General features: G+C 44.2%; 2 protein-coding genes across 5 annotated transcripts; both read left to right on the top strand.

Moving 5' to 3' along the window:
* The first annotated feature begins 4776 nt into the window (after positions 1 to 4776).
* LOC311062374 (uncharacterized protein) lies at positions 4777 to 19071 on the top strand. The gene is made up of 4 exons (XM_084081372.1): positions 4777 to 4880; positions 7623 to 8053; positions 9092 to 9259; positions 18498 to 19071. Exons 2-4 carry the CDS (start codon positions 7641 to 7643, stop codon positions 18637 to 18639), a joined length of 723 nt encoding a protein of 240 aa, XP_083937498.1. The 5' UTR covers positions 4777 to 4880; positions 7623 to 7640; the 3' UTR covers positions 18640 to 19071.
* On the top strand, positions 12132 to 14813 carry LOC311061430 (ubiquitin-protein ligase E3A-like; the record flags this gene model as incomplete). Of its 4 annotated transcripts, none has more annotated exons than XM_084080077.1 (2): positions 12267 to 12581; positions 13809 to 14813. In XM_084080077.1, the coding sequence occupies 2 exons, from the start codon at positions 12267 to 12269 to the stop codon at positions 14811 to 14813; spliced, it is 1320 nt and encodes a 439-aa protein (XP_083936203.1). The 4 variants fall into 4 exon arrangements, with proteins under 4 accessions (XP_083936200.1, XP_083936203.1, XP_083936202.1 ...); XM_084080076.1 differs by having other exon boundaries at positions 12267 to 14153; positions 14319 to 14813; XM_084080075.1 differs by having other exon boundaries at positions 12267 to 14332; positions 14474 to 14813.
* Positions 19072 to 19576: the final 505 nt, after the last annotated feature.

Raw genomic sequence — 19576 nt, 5'->3', positions numbered from 1 at the left:
CACACACACAGCTCCTTTGCTTCAACCCCCCCCCCCCTTCTTACGTACCTCCTTTGTTCCACCCAGGCCGTTACTTTCACTTCACTCATGTCTCGATCACAATATGTCCGTCCTTCACGTGCCATGTTCATCCCAAACACAAAAACAAACAGCCACGGCCAGTCGGCCACAGCACAGCACGCTGCCCAGGGTAATCTGGTAAACAAACCTGGCTAGGTTCATGACACCACAGGACTCGACAGTGATGTCATCATTATGCAACCCGGAAGTACAAATACCAAGGATAGGTCAGTGATGTCAGTCGGGTTGCCAAGTTTGCTGCCAGGTTTTAAAAAACAAGCGACAGAAACAAGCAAACCGTGCATGAAAAAAAAAAAAACTGCCGCAGGGGTCCGCCATGTTCCAGGGGGGTCCCCGGGGGTCCCAACACTCACAGGGGTCGGCGGACCACCAGGGGGTCCGCGGACCACCAAAGTAACAATCACTATTAACATTTTTTCCAATTTTTTTTCTTTTTTTTTTTTTTTTTTCTTTTGGACACTTTTACTCCGGCGATTTGGGTACCCCAATATACACGCACCCACGCTGGGCCCCGTGCGCGGCTGTGGTTGAGGGGGGCGTAGCCCCCTGAAACTCTAGTTCAATATATATGTCCACTTCCTCCCTAGTAGGCAACAGGTGTAATGCAGGTAATCAGTGTGTTGCCAGACTTTGCAAGAGAAACAAGCGGCCAGGTCTATGAAAACAAGCCCCGAAAAAAGAAAATAGGCAATGTTTTACCACTTTACATCAGCTATTTGAAAATAGCAGATCTACAAGCTAACAACGTGTCACATCGCGACATGCTGTGAGCTTTTTGATCTGCTATTTTCAAAAAATATTGGGGAGAAAAGTGAGATTTTTTAAAACATATTTATATTTATATTATTTAAACAATATTTTTGAAACATTTTAACAACAAAAATCTTGTATGGGGTCACTGGCACAAAATATTTTCAGATGGGGGTCCGCGGACAAATACAAATTAATCTGGGGGAATCAAGTCCAAAGTCACTTATTATAAGCAAACCTAGGCAACACTGGTAAACAGCCCTTTAAGAGGCAGCAGCGCAGCAACTAGTCAGTTGGAACTTGGCAAACTCCACACTCGGAATTGTGGAGACTTCTTGTAAAGTAAGTAATGCAGATATTTAGCAATAATTTAACTCTTTAGAGTGTAACATTTTATACTCAAGAGTTAAAGGTCCATTTGGTTATCAACTCTCCATCATTTAGCTGGGGACCACCCGGAACCCCTTCAAGGACCACTGGTGGTCCCCGGACCACTGTTTGAGAACCACTGCATTTAGAAGGCTCGGCTAGATTCTGACAAGTCCCGGAAAAGACGCGCTGTGATTGGCCAGTAGTCACCGCGCTGTGAAAGCAATGATTGGCCAGTAGTCACTTTGAGTGGCAGCTTGCCTTCTCCTAAAGGGCCGCCAACACACAGGCACCGGTCACAAGTTTAGTTTAGTTTACTCCTCTTCGTCCCCTATAGGACATAAGGCTTCAATGAGTGCTCTCCATTGCATTCGGTCCCTGGTAGCAGGGACGTGCACAGATAGACTCTAGGTGCTGCTAGAGCACCTGCGCTTTGCCCTCTTGACCAGAAGTGCCCTTTTGAAAAAAAGGAAAAAAACGTTTTTTTTTTCAGTTTACAGCTGTTTTCATCTGTTCCAGCTCTTGCGTCGCAGTTCTGCGCCAGGTGGTTTTGGGCCTCCCAGGTTTTCTTTTTGCCTGGTGGTGTCCATCTTAAAGAGGTGGTGCCATGGTTTTGCACTTTTTCTGTTTTTCATGTGTCTATGAGGTTGATAGAACTTCATTAAGGCCCCCGCTGGTGGTTTTATGGTGTTTCATGTCTTCTCTGACTATTTGGAGTTTTTTCCTGGAGGCTGAAACCTTGAGAGTCAAACGTGCCAATCCAAAAACAGGGGCATAGTGACATCACTGAGCCCCCAAAAAACATACCCTCCCCCTCATTATCATAACACAACAGGTGTGGGCATGAGGAGGAGGAGGAGGGACTAGGACAGGTGGGTGGTGCTAAGGTGGTGGAGGAGGTGCTAAGGTGAGAACCAGGCATACTTAATGAACTGGAGGCGTGTCCACATAAAAACTTTTTTTTTTTACAATTTCTGTACACTTTTTTTTTTGGAAAAAAATCCTTACATAATAATAATACCTTATGATCAGGTTTTAGGGTTGAAAAATATCATGGCACTCCATCTTTAAGGCGACCTTTGTGATGTGGTCCTGCTCCATCCTCAGCACATGTCCGGTCACAAGGACGTCCCACAATTACATTATGTGGACATACTCAAGAAAGATGCAGACGAGGTGGCCAGATGTATGGAGAAGGGACAAGGACTGACAGATACTGAGATCTCCATATATGGGCATAAAAGGGACAAGGACCAATGATTCTGCCATATCAACATGGTTGATTAGAATATGATATCAGTAAGTGAGTTCTTAGTGAACTGAGACAAAGACAGACATACTAAAACCCCCCGCTCATAAGCAAAACAAATACATGAAATTAAACCAAGTACAAAGCAGAAACAAATACCAGATACCCAACCCATACAATAATCATTAAAACATAAAACAGATGGGTAAAATGAAATGCAATCCAATACATAGGAATACCATAGCTAAAAATCTTTAATTTAAAGAGTTAAAACAAATGCAGCACCTTCAAACGGACCACTATAGATAAAGTGCTTCAAGTGATTTAAAAACATCTGCTCTATTGTACATTAATGTAACCTGTGTGTCCTGCAGGGCTGTTTTGAGTGTTAAGGAGATGGACAAGCTGTCAAGAACAACAACATGTCACTTTAGTACAGTGCCATCTTTATTTGCATGGTGACGGTCACAAGACAAATAGTGACCGATGGTACCTGTTCACAAACCCTGAAACATCCAGTGAAACTGCAGTCACATTTCTACATTATTAAACCCTGAAACATCCAGTGATGCTGCTACATCTGTACATTATTAACCTAAAGGTTAATCAATTCAAAGAGAATCTCTTACCTTTGAATACTTGTGATATGAACTGAAATGCTAATTCATGCAAAGCCTCACGCACATTACGGAATCTTATACGACAAAACCTCATAAACAAAAGCTACACAGTATCATTGTCAGAGCATCATCCATAGTTAGTTATTAACTTCCAAGTAGTTAAGTCATTAAAACTACACTGACCTTTCATGTCCTATCCCAGATTCAACTCTGGATCCACACAAGCACTTGCCTTTTCTTTTCTTTTTCTTTTTTTGCCACTGAGATAATGGCCAATAGAGCCAATAGGTCAGGCTTATATTCACTCAGGGGAGAATTATAATTTTGACCTTCAGACAGAGAGTACCACTCGTCAGTCAGTAGTGGTCCTACCAGACCATATGATCTAAATGTTCTCAATAGAAGAGCATGAGACCAAATAGAACCATCACAATTGTGTTAGAATAGAAGAATAGAATAGAATAGTCCCCACTCCTTTGTTGTTGTTTTTTCACATTACATGTGTTGACACAAACGGTTGCCCGACTGCCCGTGGCAAGTAAATAAAATGTTCGGGCAAGTGGAGTTTACTTTTAGGTGTGTCTGAGTGGGGAAGCAACAGTCTTTAGTTTGCAACAAACACAACACGAGATATGAACACTTGGCCAGAGCACTCTCTCTGTGTCACACACACACACACACACACACACACACACACACACACACACACACACACACACACACACACACACACACACACACACACACACACACACACACACACACACACACACACACTCACACAAACACTCTCTCGCACGCGCGCGCACGCACGCGCACACACACACACACACACACACACACACACACACACACACACACACACACACACACACACACACACACACACACACACACACACACACACAATGCTGCCAATATATTTGACTATACTGACTATTATACTGACTGATATGGCTAGAACTGTTAATCTATCTCATATGTATATCATATACTCTTTATACTGTTAATACTATTAATATATTGTTAGAGAACTGTCACAACATTCATATTTACTTTCTATCTATTTGTACTGTCTGTCTGTCTGTCTGTCTGTCTGTCTGCCTGCCTGCACTAATCCGTTACACACCTGTACATCACGTCTGTTCTAATGTGACGTTAGACAGCGTTTATGTGATGTGTGGTGGTTGTGGGGCGACATCTAGTGGAGGTATGTCGCTATAGCAGCAGGTTAAACGTGTTCCAGGTTGCATAGATATTAGTGGTTCCCAAACTTTTTAGCTCAAGAGTCCAGAGAGGAGAGACCCAAAGCAGTAATTCGACGTTTGCCCGGGAGGGACCCAGACTAGATTAAAATAGCCAATCTACAAGCCTGGCCCTGAAGGGACGCGTTGTGAGCTTGCAGATCGGCTATTTTCCCTATACTTCTTAAACTTTAAAAAACATATTTATGGAAATTACTCGATTGTTTCATTGTATTTATCAAGTACTTTGGATACAAGAAAAAGTGTTGGAATTGTTTTGAATTGCTGAAAAGTTTCCGTTCAAACTTTTTTAAATAAAAATAATAATAATCGTTTTCTTTTTTAAATGTAGGAAAAGGAAAAAAAGAGATATTTACTCGCAACCAATTAAAATTGCACCGCGACCTAAACATGGGCCCCGACCCACTTGTTGGGAAACAGGTGGCATTGAGCCTCGGCGAGTCATTGTTTCCGATAAGCTGACACACTGAGGCAGATCCGAGGCTTCCACACACTGCCTTAGTCTACTGACTGACTGACTGGGACTTCTATCTGTCTAACGTTAAGGTAAGAGACAGTTCTTATAATATATCCTACATCCATCAACACCATTCTCTACAGAATTAATAGAGATCGTTGTATTATGATGATGGGACAAAATTGCCAGACCTGCAAATGCATTTTCTGTTTACTAAAGAGCTATTTTTTTTAAAGTAAGTAAAAGTATCAATACTGCATGTAGAAACACTCTATTATAGGTAAAAGTCTGGTGATCCAAATGTACTTGAGTAACAATCAAAAAGTATTGGCATCAAAATGCACTTAAAGTACCAAAAGTAGTTGTAGAGTGTAACCAAATGGACCATTTCTCAGGTTACACTCGCAGAGTTATAAATGCATAAATTAGGCTAAAACTGAACGATTCTTACTGTGAAGCTTTACTTTTCATTGGACAATTGATCCAAAGTTGATTTTTTACAAATCTGTCCCTCACAAACATGTTTTAAAACCTTGAAAGCATGTGCATATTTATACATTTCTGTTACTTGTCATGGTTAAATTCAAGTTCAAGTTTTCATTATGGTCAAAACCCTGGAAAAACAAATGATGCAAGCTCAAAAGCAGCCAGACTTGTGTGGAAAATAACTGAACTGAATGCTGTTCCAGATGCCTGCCAGGGCTTTACGTCAACCTGGCATCCAAACAAACCCATAAAAAAAGAGTAGAGGTGTGCATGGTGTGTGTGTGTGTGTGTGTGTGTGTGTGTGTGTGTGTGTGTGTGTGTGTGTGTGTGTGTGTGTGTGTGTGTGTGTGTGTGTGTGTGTGTGTGTGTGCGCGCGCGCGCGTGCGTGCGTGCGTGCGTGCGTGCGTCTGTGTGTGTTCTGAAAGGGGGGGGGGGTCGAGGGGAGGTTTACAAGGTCAAATTGAATTGCAGTTGTGGAAAGTAAGTATGAAACATTCTGTAGAAGCTCAGTGCTGGAATTTGTAGGCTATAGGCCTACTCTTAATTTAAAAGCAACAATACCACAGTAGAACAAATACGTGTATCGGTATTGATTATGCATTATAATTATACTAATAATAATGATAATAATATCATTATTACTATACATCCAATTTATTATAAAGTGCTTTTCTGGGTACTCAAAGTTGCTTGAAAATAATATGTGTATACATATCTGTTACCATAAAGGTAGCCATAAGCTAGTTTCACATAGGGTGCGTTCGGAAATTACGCACCGGAGCACACTCGCCTATTAGTTTGTATTGGCCCATCATGTGATTGCATTAGTAGTAGGGTGGACTATGGACACTTCAGACACCTGTCTTCCAATGATCGATGGGGATTCCAAACAAATGGAAGCTACAGCCTCTCTCGTCCTGGAAAGTCATTGTTCTTGTATTATTTGACCAAATGTGCCTACTACCAATGATGTCACCGGTAGGCAGGTTACTAAAGTGTCCACAGCCCTCCTCTGAGACACAGAGTGAGTTGAGAGAAATGGTGCCGTCTTATAAGGAGCATCAGAGAGGATCAATAGGCTCTATGCACAGCAGCCATATTATCACTTCCTTCCCAGGTGTTACCAATGATACTAATGAAGGCTCTGTTCCATTTAGTCTAGCACAGTGGTTTCCACGACCCCCATAACTCTGAGAGTGTACAAATGGAACCAAATGGACCCGTAACACACCTGTAAGGGGCCATTTGGAAGCCCATGAGGGTCCCTGGACCCCAACTGTAGACCCACTGGTGTAACAGAGTGTTTCCAGTGAGCCAACATGCACAATATCAGCACCCTGACTCTGTTTGACCAGAATGGAACAGCGCCTTCATTAGTATCATTGGTAACACCTGTGAATGTCTTCATAATATGGCTGCTGTGAATGGAGCCCATTATATGAATATAGGCCTGTCACAGTTATTACATATTAATCGCCTAATCGCAATTATTTGAGATAATCACAATAATTACATGATTGTCATAATCATTTCCATGTTGAAACATAAAAAAAAAAAAATGTAAATAGAAGACCTACTCAGCTCAAATTTCCACTATTCATAAAGTATAATATTATGTAAGTTATTTGTCATACCTGCCCTGTGCACCTTTTGTTTACGAAGCCTGAAAGCCAAACAGAAATGTAATTAGTATTCATCATGTTCCAATGTTCAACGACAATTAAATCATTAATCGCAATGATTTGAGTGACAAATAATCGTCAAGTAAAATGCTATAATCGTGACAGCCCTATATATATGAAGATAAGGTTGAAAATTGTTCCTTTAACAATTTAAGACCGGGAACGCATCTGTGTCATTTTAAGATTTCTTAATAAGATTATTAAAAAATAGCAGATATACTGTATAAGCTCATAGAACTTGTATATCGTTGCTGTCTGGCAGAAACCACTTTTTCCATAAATCAGTGCTATTGAACACCCTTTACGTCTGTGTGTTGATTAAAAAAATATTCAACCAATGAAAAGTATTAAAAAGCGCTTCTGACAAAACCAGCTAACTGCATTGGATCCTCAAACTTTCTGCTGAACCAGCTAAGTCCACCAAAGGGGGGTGGTTTCCAGGCTCCACCCCTTTTTGACCTCCAACCTCATTGTGAGCTTGGAGGTCCATTCAGCTGTTCTTATCAATGATGAACAAAATGATGGTTTCTGCCGGACAGCAGAGATATCTGCTATTTTTGAATAACCTAAAGTATAAAATAATGGTTATAGCTAAAAATCTAAAATGACACAGGTGCGTTCCGGTCTTAATGGGTTGATTTAACGAGGCCATTGTGTTCGCAGTCTGCCTGGAACGTGGTCATGCTCCGCGCCACAGACGCGAGTCGGACGTGGCTCCGCTTGAGCTGCTGCCTCCTGCTGGCAGGGTGGTCCCCGGGCGTGAGAGCGGGGGCCCGGGGGGCAGCGGGACCCCAGCAGCGGCCGGGGGGGGAGCCAGACCTGGACGACGGCGGCGGGGAGTGGGGCTCCGGTTCCTTCCTGTTCCAACAAGACCTTCTCCACAGCAGCAGCTTCCCGGCCGACGGCCCCCCGTTCATCATGGAGACGCCGGGAGAGCCGGCCAACTGCACGGAGCGCTTCTGGCTGCCCGCCGCCGCCGCCGCGTCCTCCTCGGTGTGCTGGGACAACGTGGCCGCCGGACCCGAGGAGCTCCAGAGGTCACGTCTGCTGGTTCTCCAGAACCGAGCCGCCCTGCAGGCAGTGTCCACCTCCAGGTTATATAACCACTTAAACCTTTTATCAGGGGTCTTCGACAGGGGGTCCGGGACAGCTGGGGGGGTCCTCAGAGTTACTACCGGGGGGGGCTAAATCTTTGAATGATTTTTTTTTTTTACTAAAGAAAAAGAGACATTCGCCGAAAATAGAGGTTTAGTTAAGGGGAAAAAGGGTTACATGGCGGCTTTCCGACATGTCGCCTTTCCGACGTTAACGAACCCTATACCTAACCCTCACCCTAACCCTAACCGCACGCGGAAGCCACTAGTCGGAGTGGCGAGATGTCGGCATGGAAGACGGTTACCGGGAAAAAGAGCAGACCAACCTGTGGAAGGTCCAGTTTACTAAGTATTGAGGGTTTAAGTTGTTAAATGTCTGAACATTCAAATTAACATGAATCCAACATATTAAAAAACATGAATTTCCACAACGCTGATGACAGTGCTGTCAAACAAGTCTATGAAACCATCTATGAAATCTATGAAAAGGTTTAATCTGCAACATAACTTTATACAATAGGTATGTAGTGGGGGTCCCTGCTTCATCTCTCTCTCAGCTAAGGGATCCTTGGCCTGAAAACCTTGAAGACCCCTACCTTATATGGTTACATTTTTAAGCATTAACAATTTAAGAAGAGGCATTTATTTAAAGGGATAGTTTGCCCCAAAACATGTTTTTTTGTATCGATTAGTCGATGGATATTTTTAGTTTTTGTCGCATTCCTAAGCCAATAATTTGATTACCAGCGGACCGGTAGGCAGCGGTTCCGGTAGGAGACACAAAGGAGACTCTTTGTGTCTCCTACCGGAACCGCTGCCGGTCATCAAATTATTGGCTTAGGAATGCGACAAAAACAAAAAAAATATCCATGAATTCTCCATGGGGTGACTAATCGACTAAGCCCACATAAGAAACTAATTGAAACTATACTGAAATTTAAACCAAAACACACAAAAATAAACCAAAATATGTAATACAAAAATAATAAAATTGTTTAAAAAATATACTAACTATACTATACCTGTGTCCACCTCCAGCGGGGTGGAGGAGGGGGGGTCATCGTACCAGCAGCAGGCCAGAGAGGAGGTGCAGGGGGTGTCGTCGGACCACCACAGTGTGCAGGAGACCGTGGACACCGTGAACAAGGTGTTCATCTCTCTGCAGGAGAAGAGGAGAGAAGGACAGGAGCAGAGGACCTTCTCGAGGTAGGACCCCAAGCCCCCAGAACCCAGAGGTTGCATTGAAGCGCATTGGACATGCTGGTCATTCATAGGTACTGCAGCTTAAAACGGCCTGGGGCCACTGTCACAAACGAGCGAAAACGGTTTCGACCAATGGGCTCGATGCACGAGCTTGCGCACAGGGTTGGGCATGGAGGTGACGCAAAACACGTCACCTCCGTGACGCATAACGTGTTGCAGAAGCCCCAAATAGGCCTCGCCCATCACATTTCACAACCCGGAAGAAGGGGTGATTTCTGTGTTTTCCGCTGGGTGAGCATCTCAATGCAAGTGGATGGGAGGGGATTTCCGGTGAGAGAGCAAAACAGAGACGTTTTTCTCACGAACGAATGACCTATTTCATACTTTGTCGCATGACAGTGGGTGTCGCATGACATGCAAGAGGAGCAGAAATAGCCGATTTACAAGCTCACAAGGTGTCGCGACTTGTTGTCAGTTTAGATCTGCTATTTCTGCGAAATTATGTCTGTGGGTTTTATAAATATTGAACTACTGTATAATGAAAAGTATTAACAAGAGCTTGTGACTAAATAATAACTGCATTGGATACGTTGGAACACAGGTTCTTTTTTTTTCCATTAAATGAAAAGTAACCGTTTCCATCCAGCAGCAACGATGAACAACACTCCGTTGCTATCAGGAAGAAACCTCGTATCTCCATATTTCAACTCCCCCCTCCCCCCTGTAAACTAATGCCCTACTTCATCATACAAGAGTGTCGCAAACAATACTCATTATTATTTTGAAATACACAATTAAGAAATTATAATAATAAAAAAGGATGATTTTGGACTTACAAGGTTTCCACCCGGCAGCCACGGCATGCTTTTTTTTGGGATCAGCGCAGTTAAAATTCCTCACCGGTGATGTCAACTTCATTGGCGTCTGGTGTGAACCTATCCCACTGGGTAGGACTTAGTGGAAAACTGCTCCACTTTGCACCAAATACTGATCCAAGGTCAGTTTGGGGTTTCTGCCTTCTGGGAACCGAATTACTTTTACGCAGTGGTGGAAAAAGTTTTCCGATTTCTTTTTTTACCTATTAAACCCCAGCATCCGTATTGTGAAAATAGCAGATCGACAAGTTCACAACTTGTTGCTGTGAGCACTATAAAACCTTTTTTTTATGAATAACATGTAATTTTGTCCTGTTAATACAATATAACTTTTACAATTGGGGTGGTTGTATTTTGTCTCCCTGCTCTTCTATTTAGACATTTAGATTGTGTCAAAGGTCATGTCTCACCTAGACACAGGATCTGACACACATTTTTACCTGATGATCAAGATTCAATTTATCCTCTGAGCAAGCAGGCAGGCTCTATTAGCTCAATGGTAAACGTTTCAGCACTTGAGCAGGAAACCGGGTTCAAATCCGGGGTAGAAGAGGAAATTTACATAGTGCAGCTTTAAAGTATGGTTTGTTGCCTATTAACCTAATTCTGCAAAGTAACCAGCTACTAACGCTTTCAAATAATTGTAGTCGAGTAGCAAGTACAATATCTGGCTCTGAGGTGAAATGGAGTATGTACAGTAGTGGAAATGTAGGCCTATGAAGTAAAAATGGAAATATTTGAAGTAAAGTAAAAGCACCACATAATTGTACTTACTTACAGGACTTAAGTAAGTAAACATACTTGGTTACTTTCCACCACTGACTTTAATGAAGGGAATGTTCAATCCTAGATCAGTGTGTTGTGTTGAGTCGTGCACGGTCCACAAAAGAAGAAAAGAAAACGCCAAGTAAAAACATCTGTCCAGACACAGCTGAGTCATTTCTGTCAGCACATCTGGGTGAGACCAAGGTTGTTCACGAGAGTAATTGCAGGCCCTATTATAGTTAAATAAAACTAAAGTTAAAAGGGAAAAATATTAATTATCGGAAACTGAACTAACCACTTAAACCCTTTGTACTTTGTTGACTGGTGTCTCAGGGGGGGGTCTATACTTGGACCCCTCCCCTTTCCCCCCCGTCTAACAACGCTTGCTTATTAGCTTGTATTGGCTATTTTCACCGAATGTTTTCCTATTATGACTAAGGTTGGGATCCGGAACCAGAGAAATTTCACCCAAGGGATTTTAAGGACCACCATAACTCTGATAGTGTGCAAATGGAACCAAATGGACCCTTACGGGTCCATTTGGTTCCATTTGTACACTCTCAGAGTTACAGACATGTAAGACCCTCAAGTAACCCAGAGGGTCCCTGGATATCACTTTGAGAACCAGTGAGGTATATATATGGGAATTGTTAAAGGGAACTAATTATGACATGCCCAGAATAAGGTTGTTAGGGTTCAAGTGGATCTTGGGATCCACACTCAGAGCCTTGTATTAGAGAGTTGCTTCACCTCGGGGGCAGAAAACCGCGCAGGTCATGTGGTTCATGTAAACTCCAAATAGTGACAAACGCTCATAGACTCCAGTGCATTCCCTAAACTTCCGGTTCAGGGCTTTGTCACTATTCACCAATAGAAGGCTCCGTAGAAGACTGGCCCGATGAAGTGAACGGAGGGGAACACTCCTTATATGGCTCTGCCCACACTCATCTGTGATCGTCATCGTCTATGACATATCTATGACGTAGGAGGAATCCGTGGACAAGGATCGCAAATTTAAGTTAAATACCTCAAACAGCATACGACACATGCCTCTACACAGCAGAAAGAGGGATGAGCATGCAGTAAGATGGCCTTGAATGAAGTTTAATATTGAAGTGTCTCAGATCAGAACGAAACCTGCATTTTACTCCGGTTTGGCCTGTGGAGGGATTCTTGCGTTCATAAATACCCAGACAGAATAACGCGACAACTGAGAGGGATATAAAGTCTCGTATATGAATCCCGACGAGAAGGAGGACTGCGAGTGTGCAGTGCCACCACAGGCCGACACCACCGCGGCGCCACAGGCCGACACCACCACGGCACGCGGACACGCCAGGGAATCCGAGGAGCCCCACGAAGTGAACCGAATGAAGCGCGCAGCTGCCAAGCACCTGATAGAGCGCTATTACCGCCAGTTAACCAAGGGCTGTGGAAATGGATCGTGCTCCAACTCCTGGTGCGCTTCGTCGACGGACTTCCGCCACATGACCAACAACACCGCGGCGCTCAAGGCCCTGGAGCTCTACAAGATTAACGCCAAGCTCTGTGACACCCTCCCGTCCAAGAAGGCCATCACCTCTGCCTCCCTAGAGAGCAGCGGCCACAACAACTTGGCGTGCGGCAACGGCCGGGAAATGAACCATGGCAAGGATGTGCGTTCTGTCAGGGACGATTTTAAAGAGGTGATCTACCTGACGGAGGAGAAGGTGTATGAGGTCTTGGACATGTGCCACGAGAACGGGGACTACGCTCCTCTGATCCGGGTCATCGGCCAGGTGTTTTCCAGTGCGGAGAGTCTGGTGCAGAGCTTCCGCAGGTCCAAGCCCCACACCAAGGAGGAGCTGAAGTCTCTGCAGGGTAAGGACAAAGATGAGAGTGAGAAGGAGGCGGCCGCCAGCTCCGCTATGGCCATGGAGGAGGACTTCTCCCCCTCCACGTCAACCTCTGCCCTGTTGCAGCTCAGAGAGAGCTCCGCGGGCGATGGCGCGCAGAAGCTGGGGCCATATGAGGTGTCGGTCGACATCGAATCGGTGCGGCGGGTCTACGGGCGCGTCCTGTCTAACGAGAAGGTGGAGGCGGCCTTCCTCAATGCGCTGGTGTACTTGTCACCCAACGTGGAGTACGACCTGACGCACCACAGCGCGTACTGGCGCGAGCCCGACTACCTGAACCTGTTCGTCATCGTGATGGAGAACGGCAACCTGCACAGCCCCGAGTACCTGGAGACCGCCCTGCCGCAGTTCTGCAAGGCCATGAGCAAGCTGCCACTGGCCGCGCTTGCCAAGCTGGCACGCCTGTGGTCGCGCCATGGTGCGGCGCGCATCCGTAGCATGACAGAGACCTTCCAGCATCTCATCACCTACAAGGTGATCAGCAACGAGTTCGGCAAACTTCACCTGGTGAACAACGACGACGCCGTGGTTGCGGCCACCAAGTGCTTGAAGGTGGTCTATTATGCAAACATGCTGGGTGGCGAGCTGGACACGGGCCACAACGATGAGGCGGAGATGACACCACAGCTTCTAGGAGAGGACAGTCGCGACAAGAAGGTGCCCCGCATTGACCCACTGGAGACGGAGCTGGGCATGAGCGCCAACGACTGCCGGCACCCGCTCGTGCCCTTCGAGGAGTTCGTCAACGATCCCCTCAATGAGGTGCTGGACATGAACAAGGACTACACCTTCTTCAGGGCGGAGAAGGCAAACAGGTTCTCCTTCATGACGTGCCCCTTCATCCTCAGCGCCGTGACCAAGAACCAGGGCCTATACTACGACAACCGCATCAGCATGTACAGCGAGCGGCGCGCTAGCGCGCTGAACAGCATGGTGCAGGGCCAGCAGTTTGACCCATACCTGAGGCTTAAAATACGCAGGGACCACATCATCAATGACGCCCTGGTCACGCTGGAGAGTGTAGCGACGCGGAAGCCCGCGGCCTTGAAGAAGCAGCTGTATGTGGAGTTTGCAGGAGAGCAAGGCGTCGACGAAGGAGGCGTTTCCAAAGAGTTCTTTCAGCTGGTGGTGGAGGAAATGTTCAACCCGGACATCGGAATGTTCACACACGACGAGAGCACCAAGCTGTTCTGGTTCAACCCGTGGTCGTTCGAGAACGAGGGCCAGTACACGCTTATCGGCATCGTGCTGGGCCTGGCCATCTACAACAACTGCATTCTGGACGTCCACTTCCCCATGGTGGTCTACAGGAAACTCCTGGGCAAGAAGGGCACCTTGATCGACCTGGCCGACTCCAACCCGGTTCTGTACCAGAGCCTCAAGCAGCTGTTGGAGTACGAGGGGAGCGTCGAGGACGACATGATGATCACCTTCCAGATCTCCCAGACGGACCTGTTTGGGAGCATGCGCACATACGACTTAAAGGAAAACGGGGATAAGATCCCGGTCACAAACGAAAACAGGAAGGAGTTTGTGGACCAGTATGCAGACTACATCCTGAACAAGAGCGCAGAGAAGCAGTTCGACGCCTTCAGGAGAGGCTTTCACATGGTGACCAACGAGTCGCCGCTCAAGTACCTGTTTAGACCCGAGGAGATCGAGCAACTCATCTGCGGGAGCAGGAACCTGGACTTCCACGCGCTCGAAGAAACGACGGAATACGACGGCGGTTACAGCAGAGGCTCTCGGGTTGTCAGGGAGTTCTGGGAGACGTTGCACTCGTTCGGCGAGGAGCAGAAGCGACAGTTCCTGCAGTTCACCACGGGCACGGACCGAGCGCCCGTGGGCGGCCTCGGCAAGCTCAAGATGATCCTCGCCAAGAACGGCCCCGACACGGACAGGTTGCCCACGTCTCACACCTGCTTCAACGTGCTGCTGCTGCCCGAGTACTGCAGCAAGGAGAAGCTGAGGGAGAGACTGCTCAAAGCCATCACCTACGCCAAAGGGTTCGGCATGCTCTGAGGAGGCACCGTCTGTCAAAGTCGGCTCCGGGGACCACCAGGGTTGAGGGAGTTTTGTGCCGGGGACCACCGGGATTGAGAGTTTTGTACATTTACAGATCTGTAAGCGTCCATTTGAGTTAAATCAGAGTGAATTGAACAGGATTATAAAGTGTAGATAGGGGATCCCAGGGCAAAACAAAAACTTTATCAAATGGGGGGCCGTGGTCCTAATTCATATCAAACTGGGGGCTGGGAATCCGTACCGATGTAAAAAGATGACAAAAACACTTGTCAAGAGGGGGAAGTAAAACAAAAACAAAAAGAAGAAAAACTAAATCCAAACAAAACAGAATAAAAAGAGAATGTTAGTCTGAACTTACAAGGTGTGTTCACAATAGTGGGGAAAATATTTTTAATGTGCGGCACGTACAAAGCCAATGAAAAGACGCGACTTGGCCCGACGTTGCATTGAGCGGCGCAAATTAAGTGTTTCTCCGCTTCGGGTGTCCTCGCTTCAGCTTAAGTTTACACTGAGGATTTTACAGTGAACCAAATAGTTTGTACACTGTCAGAGTTAGAGGTAACACTTCTGTAGCCTACTGGCAGCATGCAAACACATTTGTAGCCTACCAATCTCGGAACCCAGAGACACACTGAAAAGGAAAAACAGTGACCCCTGCTGTTCGTGCCTCCTCAGTGTGACTCTGGGACAAAGCCGACGCAGCACATGTGTGCAAGGAAACAGGGTTTAAGTCTGCCTTCACCGCTCCACTTCCGGTGGTGAGCTTGCGTTTTCATTCCGACTAGATAACATTTCTACACGGAACACTAACACCACTTCTCCCAGAGAACATGGATCGTTTTGGTTATAAGCCCACTTGTTTCTATGATGAAAGAGTAACTTCAAATGTGAATATCTTTCCGTGGTTTTGTCTGCTCCGCGGACGCTATTGTTAAATTAGTTTCGGCTAGTTTCGAGTAGGGAAGGACGACGGACACGTGAATCCCGCCCACAACATTTGATTGGGTAAAGCGCGGCCTGCTTCCTGATCTGAAGGCAAGCCCACTCCCACACAGTGTGCACACGTTATGACGAACCTTCAGGACAGATTCCAACGCAGTGCAGAATCTGTTCTTGAGAGATTAGTAGCCTACTGACAGCATGCAAACACATCTGTAGCCTACTGGCAGCATGCAAACACATCTGTAGCCTACTGACAGCATGCAAACACATCTGTAGCCTACTGGCAGCATGCAAACACATCTGTAGCCTACTGGCAGCATGCAAACACATCTGTAGCCTACTGGCAGCGTGCAAAAACATCTTTAGCCTACTGGCAGCATGCAAAAACATATGTAGCCTACTGACAGTATGCAAACACATATGTAGCCTACTGGCAGCGTGCAAAAACATCTGTAGCCTACTGACAGCATGCAAACACATCTGTAGCCTACTGACAGCATGCAAACAAAGTTTTCATCTGTCCTGCGGGAAAGACCCAGTCAAAAAAGTAGTCAATTTCTACAGCAAAACTATAACTAGTCATGCAACTGAAAAACTAAATCGTATAGTGTATACTAGGTATGTATAATGAATATTTCAAAACTCTAATAATGAAATGCATTTGACTGCATCACTTTTATGGGACTGAAGCAATCTGACTTTTCTGTTGCTTTGATGTTAAAACCTTGTATGTCCAAAACCGTTACTTTTCACTTTTTTTTTATCGAAAAAAAGAACCTGTGTTCCAATGGATCCGATGTAGTATTATTAATAATTATATGTGATATGTACTGTAATTATAGTTGAGCTACTGTAGTGAGGTTGTGAGTTTGTAGATCGTCTATTTGCACTACTTTTGCATGACAATGTCGTACGACAAAGTATAAAATACTGTGGTTCTCAAAGTGGGGTCCGGGGACCACCAAAGGTCCTTGAGGGGGTTCCAGGGGGTCCCCAGCTATTTAAATTAATATAGCATCAAAATCAGTTTAACCACTTTAACCGTATTGTATTATACACCGGCTATATAATAGCAGATCGATAGGCTTACAACATTTCACGATGCAAGGCGTTGTGAGTTTGTAGATCGCGTTGTGAGCTTTAAATAATCTTGAAAAAAATGCAAACACAAATCTTGTATGGGGGCAGTGGTGGAAGATGTACTCACTTGTTTTACTTAAGTAAAAGTATCAATACTGCAATGTAGAAATACTCTGTTACATGTAAAAGTCCGGAATTAATACTTTACTTGAGTAAAATTACAAAACTATTGGTATCAAAATATACTTAAAAAATACCAAAAGTAGAAAGTACTCATTATGCAGAATGTCCCATTTCACAACTTTTCAATATGTATAAAAATCCTTTGAAAATAACAGACCTACAAGCTCAAACAATGCGTCGCATCGCAACGCATTGTGAGCTAGTAGATCGGCTATTTTCAAATGGCCGAATATATAGATATGGCTGAGGTGGTTAATGTACCGGTATGTTTTGTAATAATAATCAAAATCTACAAAGTAACTATTAGCTAAAGTTTTCAAATAATTGTAGTGGAGTAAAAGCACTATATTTGCCTCTGAGATGTACTGGAGTAGAAAAAGTACTGAAAATTGTTATTACTCAAGTAAAGTAGAAAGTACTTCAAAATTACAGTACAGTACTTGAGTAAATGTACTTAGTTACTTTCCACCACTGTATGGGGTCTGCAGCCAAATACATATTAATTAACAAAGTAGCTGCGGCCAAAAAGAAGGAAAGCTGCTGTGGCCAAAATGTTAAAATGTAGTTTTATATTAATTGTACAATATGTAAGTACATTGAAGGCGGGGAAAAAAGCCTAAATATTAGCCAGAGCCTTGATCAACAGTCTGTGGCAAGTTTGGAGGCAAGTGGAGCGATCGTACGTACTTTTACCCCGGACGAACTTTTGGAGGTCATTTCAATTATAGTCGTAGGATTAACGGTTGCACCCCAGCATTGTATTGATGGTAGGTTATCTATTCCAGCATCAAGGAGCAGATTTACCCCGCTATTTTCACTATTTTGAAATGTTTTTTCACAATTGATTTGTAACCGATTCAATCTATTAGTTCGATTAACGACTGCACCCCAGCATTGTATTTACGGTTTGCAGTGGTGGAAAGTAACTAAGTACATGTACTTAAGTACTGTACTTAAGTACAATTTTGAGGTATTTGTACTTTACTTGAGCATTTCCAATTTACAATACTTTTACTTCTACCCCACTACATCTCAGAGGCAAATATTGTACTTTTACTCCACTACAATTATTTGAAAACTTTAGTTACTAGTTACTTTGCAGATACTGTATAAAATATGATATTATGAAACATAATATCATATGAAAACATACTTTAACCACTTTAGCTATTTTATACCTAGGCTATTTGAAAATAGCCGATCTACAAGCTCACAACGCGTCGCGGTGCGACGCGTTGTGAGCTTGTAGATCTGCTATTTTCAAATATTTTAGTACTTTTACTTTTGGTACTTTAAGTATATTTTGATGCCAGTACTTTTGTACTTTTACTCAAGTAATTTTTTTATTCTGGACTTTTACTTGTAACAGAGTATTTTTATATTGCAGTATTGGTACTTTTACTCAAGTAAAACATTTGAGTACTTTTTCCACCTTTGATGTTTGATGTTGATGTTTGATGTCTCTTCCACTTCCAGCATGAAGGAGCAGATTGCCAGCACAAGGGACGCCATCGATCACAGGGACTACATGTTCATGCTACTAGAGAAGCAGTTCTCCACCCTGGAGAAGTCTTTACTGACCATGCAACATCGACTGCAAAAACTACTGGCTCACTGACAGCCTGCTGTTGACTCTAGGAAGCAGGGGTTTTCTAACTGTTTGTGCCCAAAGCAAGGCACGCACCTACTCAAGTCCAAATCTCAACGCACACCTCTGTATTCAATCTATTCATAGCGAAAATAGCCAATCTACAAGCTCACAACGAATCACGGTGCGACGCGTTGTGGGCTTGTAGATTGGCTATTTTAGCTATTTTTCAAATGAAATACAAAATTAAACGTATGAATGTCACTTAGATGGACATGCCATGTTGAAAGTAATTTAAAATGCAAAACATAGGGTATAGAATATGTCTCTGTATTGGGAAATGAGCGTTCACAAAGTACTGATGTACAGTAATAAAAAAAAGAAAAAAGTTCTGTATAGTTGTATATACTGCAATGATAATGTGTGGTTGTCACAAAATCCCAAGGCACATGGCCTGGACTAGTCCCACACATCACACCAGTGTGCCTCAGTGTGCTGGTGGAAACCACTTGAAAGCCACTGCTCTACTGCCACCTTGTGGATTCTAGTCAACATGGTCATTATTAGCAAACATTATGTAATGCACAGTTAACAAATGCATGCATGCTCAGGATATTAACAATGCTCTCTGTAGTCACAAGTATTAGTACAGACCACAACACTCTTCATAATGCACCTTATTTTGCAATTAAAGCGACAATCCGTAACCCATTTTTAAAAACCCTATATTATACAGCTCCTGTTTTATATTGTTCTGGTTTAAAATGTGTCTGCTAATTGTTTGGTTTGTTTCATCACTTTTTTTCACTTGTTTATCCTGTATCCTGTATGCTGTTTGGATCACAATGGTATCCCAACCTTAAAGAGTATTTTCTGTTTAAAAATTAGATGGAGAGACAGGAAGGCCCCGGTTACTGGACAAACACTCCGTAGAAATGATTTGAACACATATTTAACACGTCATTTT

This window comes from Gymnoscopelus microlampas (genome assembly GCF_963454915.1).
Source record: "Gymnoscopelus microlampas genome assembly, chromosome: 15".
NCBI lineage: Eukaryota > Metazoa > Chordata > Actinopteri > Myctophiformes > Myctophidae > Gymnoscopelus > Gymnoscopelus microlampas.
The sequence above is the reverse complement of the archived record's forward strand: the minus strand, read 5'-3'. Positions and strand labels throughout refer to the sequence as shown.

Excerpts from the sequence above, each read along its gene's own strand:
- LOC311062374 (XM_084081372.1), top strand. The coding sequence starts at position 7,641 with ATGCTCCGCGCCACAGACGCGAGTCGGACGTGGCTCCGCTTGAGCTGC. Across the intron at positions 8,054-9,091 it reads CAGGCAGTGTCCACCTCCAG|CGGGGTGGAGGAGGGGGGGT; the intron begins GTTATATAACCA and ends GTCCACCTCCAG. Across the intron at positions 9,260-18,497 it reads GAGCAGAGGACCTTCTCGAG|CATGAAGGAGCAGATTGCCA; the intron begins GTAGGACCCCAA and ends TTCCACTTCCAG.